Genomic DNA, 6,633 nt, shown 5'->3' with positions numbered 1-6,633 from the left:
GACAACCGATGCCCCTTCCAACCTAACGGGCTGTCCGGGCACGGCAGAGGGGTGAGCTTGCCAGACTGGGGCGCGGGATCCAGGAATTGTAAGGGTTAATTGTGCTCGGGGTGTGCGGGGCAGGGGAGCACAGGGGGCTGCAAGAAAGGTGATGTACGGATCTCTGAAATGTGGGAGCTATCGGTTCCCGGTGTAGGGAGGGGATTAGGTGTTGGACACTCAGATACAAATTCAGGCTGTTTCTCTGTGGGAATGCTAACGTTAAGGGTTGAGCCACTTGTCTTTGAAAAAATGAATACAAATCCGTGAAACGCAGGATAATGTAATCAAACAAAGGTAACGAGCAGGGAATGAGGTCTGTGGTATCGCAGCAATGAACGCAGAGAAGACCCCTTCCTTCTTCAGAGGCTTCTTGAATGGGGTGGCGCAGGAGCACCGAATACGCTTGGGTGTGCAGGCAGAGAGCGACAGCATCTGTGCAACAAGGCTGAGACAGGCTTCAGGCCGCTTTTTCTTGGTGCGCTGCGTGTCCTTACGCTGGCTGGCACCGCGCTGGAGCCCTGACAGTCACCGCGGTTAACCGGGGCTGTCCTTGACCTTGGTCACTCGTCTGCAGCCGTCGGGGAAGTGGCTGCAGGATGTCTGCCCGTTCCTGAGTTTGCTCGAGTTGCTCTTGTTGGGGTGAATGTCTCCCTTCAAAGGAAAAATGTCCGACTGAATAATAATTGGGGTACAGGGAATAATTACATCACTGACTAGAGATGCATTAGGAGCACAGGGATGTGCTAATTACCCCCCCACACGCCAACCAATTTGAGTGGGAATAAAGCGAACTGGAGGATTCCTGGGTCCGTGCACTGAGGAGTCTTCAGTGAGGGCCAAGCCTCCCTTGGCAAACCCGATGAACGGGGTGGAGACGGTCCCCGAGCTCACCCTTGCAGCTCTCAGAGTGGGAGCCGCCTCCGGCGTTAGTGGACCCCACGGGATGGAAGTTGAAGGTTGTAAGAGGCTGAGTCACCGTCTGAGCTGAGCAATGGGATTCAAGTTGATTTGCTCTTGGTTATTGTGTCAACAAGTCATTGGTGATAAAAGGTCATAAAGCATTGTAATATCGCGTATTGACAGACACTGTCTGTGATCCGAGGGACAATTCAAACCTAATGCAGCAGCGCCAGCGCACCCTCCATGTGACCAAATTTATTTTGTTTGAGAGAATTTTTCTCCCTGGCGTGTGGGTTTGAATTCACTCCTAGTCTTGCAAATGTGTGCATAAGGAGTGTATGTTATTAGAAGCAGAGGGGACCGCTTGTAAAGTTAACTGTAAAAGAGACTGTGGAAACAGGCTTTAGTTAGGATTTCTTTGTTACGATGAGAAGTCACTTTTTTTTTTCCTCTGCAAGGGAAATCAATACCTGCGTACCTGGGTTTGGTCTCAATTCTAACTCCAGGCTTAACCTGGACTTTGTGTCTTTGCAAACACGCTACTGAAAGTTTAATTCTGATAGCATTTTTGACATGGATAACTAATACGGCAGAGTTTCAGAAGCACAAAAATAATTTTGATGATTGCTTTCTGGTCCTTTGCAGCTCCTGGGAAGCAGTCTGCTAACAGGCCCAGGTTCTTGATGAAGCACACTTTCAAACTATTATTTAAAGATGATTTGCAATTGAATCTGAACATTTTATTTGCTTAGCAGATAAAGTAAGTTGTGTTCAGATTAATTTTTGTGTGAGCGCTTGCATCTGAATGGGATCTGCAGGTATTTGAACAGATAAAACCTATTCGTAGACGAGTTCTTGGATAGGATTTTTAAATCCTTTCTATGGGACTAGATACATTTTGCAGCTCCTGTGTCGGTATTCAGGGCTTATGGCAAAGGTTTTACTTAGCCTGTAACGGCTTTATTAATGGGAATATTTGTAATTTCTCATGTCTGTTTCAAGATTTACAAATGAATATGGGAGGTACGCCCTCTAAGCACACGCGTAGCATGAGTCCCCTCCCAAAATCTGAAGATACCAAATGCTGCCTCTCCTTGCCAGAGGGACAGTCATTAATTTTGTTTGCTTGGCTTTGTATCTGTTCTGCACAAGAAAAATATTGTTGGTTGGCTGCAAATGTAGTAGCAACACAGGGCTACTTAAACAGCAACAGATTTTATCAGTTAACTACAGCATTGTTTTTAAAAAAACCCTAAACATTAAGTCAACATCACTTGATTTTTAGCAGGAGTACAGGCAGACTTGCAGCTCAGGAGAAACATCCTGGTGGTTATAGGTCAGTGATGTTTGCAAATGATTATGCTGCATTCGGAGCACTCACGAAAAAGTTATGAAATGACTTTCAGAGGAACGGCTGTCTCTGTGATAAAAGGGTTCCCTCCGCTTCAGCCTGATGCTTCCACCTTTACCTTAACTGAGGCAAAAGCCTCTGATTCGGCCCATGTTAGTTTTTCTCCTCCTCGATGTACGTCTGACGTGAGTGAAGAAGAACTAGATCGGATAGGCCCCTTCTCTAAGGCGTATGTGGAGGCTTTTGAAATTCTCCTGCCTGTTCTTGCTGTGGCTTGTTTGTGGTTTTATCTCCTGCTCAGCGCTTACAGCTCAGGTTTGATTTGGGCTCGCCCTCCGTGTGCTCAATTAACGCAAATAACGCACCGTCCCTGCTTACCAGAATATTTAATAGTGAGTTGTTGTTCTTGTAACGATTATGGTCCCCAATTAGCAAGGAGTTTGTAACTTCTTATGTAGCTGAATCTGAATTAGTGGTTTCAATGTGCAGTAACGTAACAAACAATAGCAGTAACACAGCATAGGGTCCTTTTTCATGAAATTAATTTTTTTTTTAAAAAGCATGTGAGTCTCAACTAACCTTTAGCAGTTGGTCTAGTATTATCCCTGTCTTTTGTAGACAATGGCGTTACACCCGCGAAGAGTTCGCTTGAAGCCGTGGCTGGTAGCCCAAGTAGATAGCGGTATGTATCCTGGCCTTATCTGGCTAAACCGAGAAGCGAAGCGGTTTCAGATCCCCTGGAAGCACGCAACTCGGCACAGCCCGCAGCACGAGGAGGAGAACACCATCTTCAAGGTGAGGAAGGGGAGAGCTCGGGTATACCACGGCTTTAAACAGAGACAAAGGGTTGAATTGTTGGCCCAGGAGCTGGACAGGTATCTCAGTAGCTGCTTCCAGGCACATTTCGTCCTATTTCTTTGACCTCAGAAAAGCCACTTTGTGCACCTGGATGCCAAGCTTGGCACTGCCTGAAACAGCGTTGAGTTCTTTAACCCTTTCTGACCACCAAAAGCCAGACGATGTCTGATCGCATGGACTCTGGAAGATTACTGCTGTTTGCTTCATCTGCTCAGTTTAGGATGTGGTAGCTGGCTTGTTCTAGCAGCAAGCCACTAAATACTGTTACATGAATCTTAAGAGGTCCACCACAAAGTTTCAGTATTCATCACTGCTGTCCCTAATATTCTTATCCCAAGGGATTCATTATAACTCCTACACTCCTTTGAGGAACTTCTGACCTCTGCCTTGGAGGGATCTTGGACTGATAGCCCTTCTTTGGGGTGAGAGAGGGAAAGGGCCAGCGGGATGTCTGTGGCTGCTCTTCCACTCCGTTTTAACCGAGCCCGTTCCTCCTGCGCAGGGCATGGCTCGCTGTCAAAAACGACTTTTGGTATTGAACCCGAGAGACCTAGGAAAACTCAGTGCACAGTCCTGTACAGTTTGTACTTTCTTAACTTGTACGAAGATGCATGTTCAGAACTGCTAATTCATTTTGGAAATTTGGATTTACATCTTTTTTTCACCCCTTCTTTTGATGGGAAAAACTATTCATGTGGGAATTTCTGTTGTTGTTATCAGAAGAGCTATAGTTAAGACTTCTGCAAGAGACTGATTTTACAGTGAGTTTGTTTGGAAGTTTGATTTCTGATAAAAGCTGCTCTGTTGAGAGGGCTGGACTGAGCACAGTGTACTTTGTCCCCAGGCATGGGCTGTGGAAACGGGAAAGTACCAGGAAGGAGTCGATGAGCCAGACCCTGCAAAGTGGAAAGCCCAGCTCCGATGTGCTCTTAACAAAAGCCGGGAATTTAATTTGATGTATGATGGCACCAAGGAGGTGCCCATGAATCCTATTAAAATTTATGAAGTGTGCGATATCCCGCAGTCCCAGGGATCAATCATTAATCCAGGTGAGGGCCTTGCTGACACGGGGCTGGTTACTGAGCAGGTGTTTGTCCAACGCAAGTTCCTTTCCCTCCACGGCATTAACTCTCAAGCTGCCTTTGTGTGCAGCAGAAAGCAGCTGCCGTGTGTAAGCCTGGCTGTGCTCAAATGAAGAGGACTTTGAACCATAGTGTACCTGTATGAAAATTAATAAAGCTGTACACAATTGCATGTCTTCTGCTAAATAGTCCAATGTTGGCGATTGTTTATCTGTATCCTTAGCTTTCTAGAATCATATATTAGACTGAAAATAGTATGTTGTACAGATCAGATTTTTCCTTTTTTACTTATATTTGGAAAACACACAAATAAATTGTGCAGAGTCAATATGAAGATTACATTATTTTTTCAAGAAATGCATTGCAGTGTTTCACACTGATCCACTACCCACAAGAACGTGCTTGTTTGCAGGTTCCACCGGCTCAGCTCCATGGGATGAAAAGGATAATGATCTTGATGATGAAGAAGAGGAAGAACTGAATCAATCTCAGCATGTCCCTATTCAAGAGACATTTCCATTTCTTAATATCAATGGTTGGTGGCATAGGCTAATGTATTAGTGTGAAGGTATTTGCCTGTAAATTGGTGCGTGCTTGAAATAAAATCTTGGTTGATTGAAGAATTGTTTCCTTTTTGTAGATTCTCCAATGGCTCCAGCCAGTGCAGAAAACTGCAGCCCTGAAGCTGTGTGGCCAAAGAATGAGCCTCTAGATATGGAAATGCCCCCAACTGCGCTGCAGCATGACTTCTTCAGCAGCCCTGAGCTCTGGATCAGCTCTCTGCCAAGTATGTATAAGGATTTGTAGTGCTTCTGTCGTTGTACTTTAAAAAAAAAAAAAAAAAGTGCTTTGACTTTTTTCCTGTGGCTGTTTGCTTGTTACCCTGAAGAACTGTGTGTAGTTTAAACATCCCTGTGAGCGTAGCATGGATTGCGTGGTGTGTCTCTGCTGCTGAGGCAGTACATGCAAAGGTCCAGCAAAGGCCGTACTGACAGTTTCTCTCTCAGTGACAGACCTAGAAATCAAGTTCGAATATCGAGGAAAGGAGACTGGACCGACAACGACTGTAAGCAACCCGCAGGGATGCAGACTTTTCTACGGAGAGCTGGGCCCTATGCCAGACCAGGAGGAGCTCTTTGGGCCTATTAGTTTGGAGCAAGTAAAGTTCCCAGGAACAGAGCAAATCACCAATGAAAGGCAGAAGATCTTCACAAGCCGGCTGCTGGATGTTATGGACAGGGGACTGATCCTGGAGGTCAGTGGCCATGCCATCTATGCTGTCCGGCTCTGCCAGTGCAAGGTGTACTGGTCTGGTCCCTGTGCGCCTTCCTCCACCACACCAAATTTGATCGAGAGGCAAAAGAAAGTCAAACTCTTCTGTCTGGAAACATTCCTCAGCGGTAGGTAACTTCTGCTTCTGGAAAATGGCTTTGGATACTGGTCTGGGCACTTGGTGGTACTGTTGGAAAGGGTGGTCTGCACTGGGGATCAGCCTGGATGCACCGTTTAGTTTGCTTAAGCGTGGGTAGGGGCCACTGCTTCCCCAGCTTCAGTGGATCATGGACCAGATGTGCATCAGAAGAAAGTGAATGTACGCTCATTTAATGCTCTGAAATCATTGGAGGGCCTTGCTTTTAAATAAAGCTCTCTGGGTGGAAGAAATAAGCTGTAGTTGTGTATGTGTAAGAGGTCACTCTGGCAAAGGACAGTGTGTAGGTAAGACCTAGGATGATATAACGATGTGGGATGTGGTGAGTGTTTCAAACCCCAAAAGGACAACCCCGCAGCATTCTGCTTTTCTTCCTAGAGCTGATTGCCCATCAGAAAGGACAAATTGAGAAACAGCCACCATATGAGATCTACTTCTGTTTTGGAGAAGAGTGGCCTGATGGAAAACCCAGGGAGAGGAAGCTGATTGTGGTTCAGGTAGGAGCTGAGGCTCTGAAGTGACATGTGCTAGCCTTGCTGAGGCCGGTGTGCTTGCTCTGGACCGATGCCCACGGATACCAGAGACATGTTCTTCTCTGTTGTGGTTACTGACACCTGGAAAACCCAGCAAGGCTGGTGGGTTTTGTCATGGCAAATACAAATGCTATGTGTGCCGAATAGCATCAGTCTGTGAGTGCACTTTAGGTTATTGTGGAAACCATCCTCTGCATGCAGGGTAGGGGATTCCTGCAAAATAACAGGAATATACTGTGTCATCGTTAGGCTAAAACAACCGACTTCTTCTTAAACAGGTCATTCCAGTTGTTGCCCGGATGATCTATGAAATGTTTTCCGGTGACTTCACGCGCTCCTTTGACAGTGGTAGCGTGCGGCTCCAGATCTCTACGCCCGACATCAAGGACAACATCGTGGCTCACCTGAAGCAGCTGTACCGGCTGCTGCAGAACCACC

At 46.2% G+C, this 6,633-nt stretch overlaps 1 protein-coding gene across 1 annotated transcript in view; it reads left to right on the top strand.

Annotated features, from left to right (window-relative positions):
- Positions 1-2,914: 2,914 nt before the first annotated feature.
- The window catches only part of LOC104163663 (interferon regulatory factor 6-like), a 3,771-nt gene continuing 52 nt past the window's right edge, over positions 2,915-6,633 (top strand). Inside the window, 8 exon segments of the mRNA XM_009702737.1 lie at positions 2,915-3,088; positions 3,996-4,200; positions 4,646-4,768; positions 4,874-5,020; positions 5,241-5,633; positions 6,041-6,159; positions 6,474-6,630; position 6,633. The exon segment at position 6,633 is cut by the window's right edge and continues 52 nt beyond it. Coding sequence (XP_009701039.1) covers positions 2,915-3,088; positions 3,996-4,200; positions 4,646-4,768; positions 4,874-5,020; positions 5,241-5,633; positions 6,041-6,159; positions 6,474-6,630; position 6,633 — 1,319 coding nt within the window.

This window comes from Cariama cristata, unplaced genomic scaffold (assembly GCF_000690535.1).
Source record: "Cariama cristata isolate BGI_N322 unplaced genomic scaffold, ASM69053v1 scaffold43256, whole genome shotgun sequence".
Taxonomy (NCBI): domain Eukaryota; kingdom Metazoa; phylum Chordata; class Aves; order Cariamiformes; family Cariamidae; genus Cariama; species Cariama cristata.
This window is presented reverse-complemented; position numbering and strand designations above follow the sequence as displayed.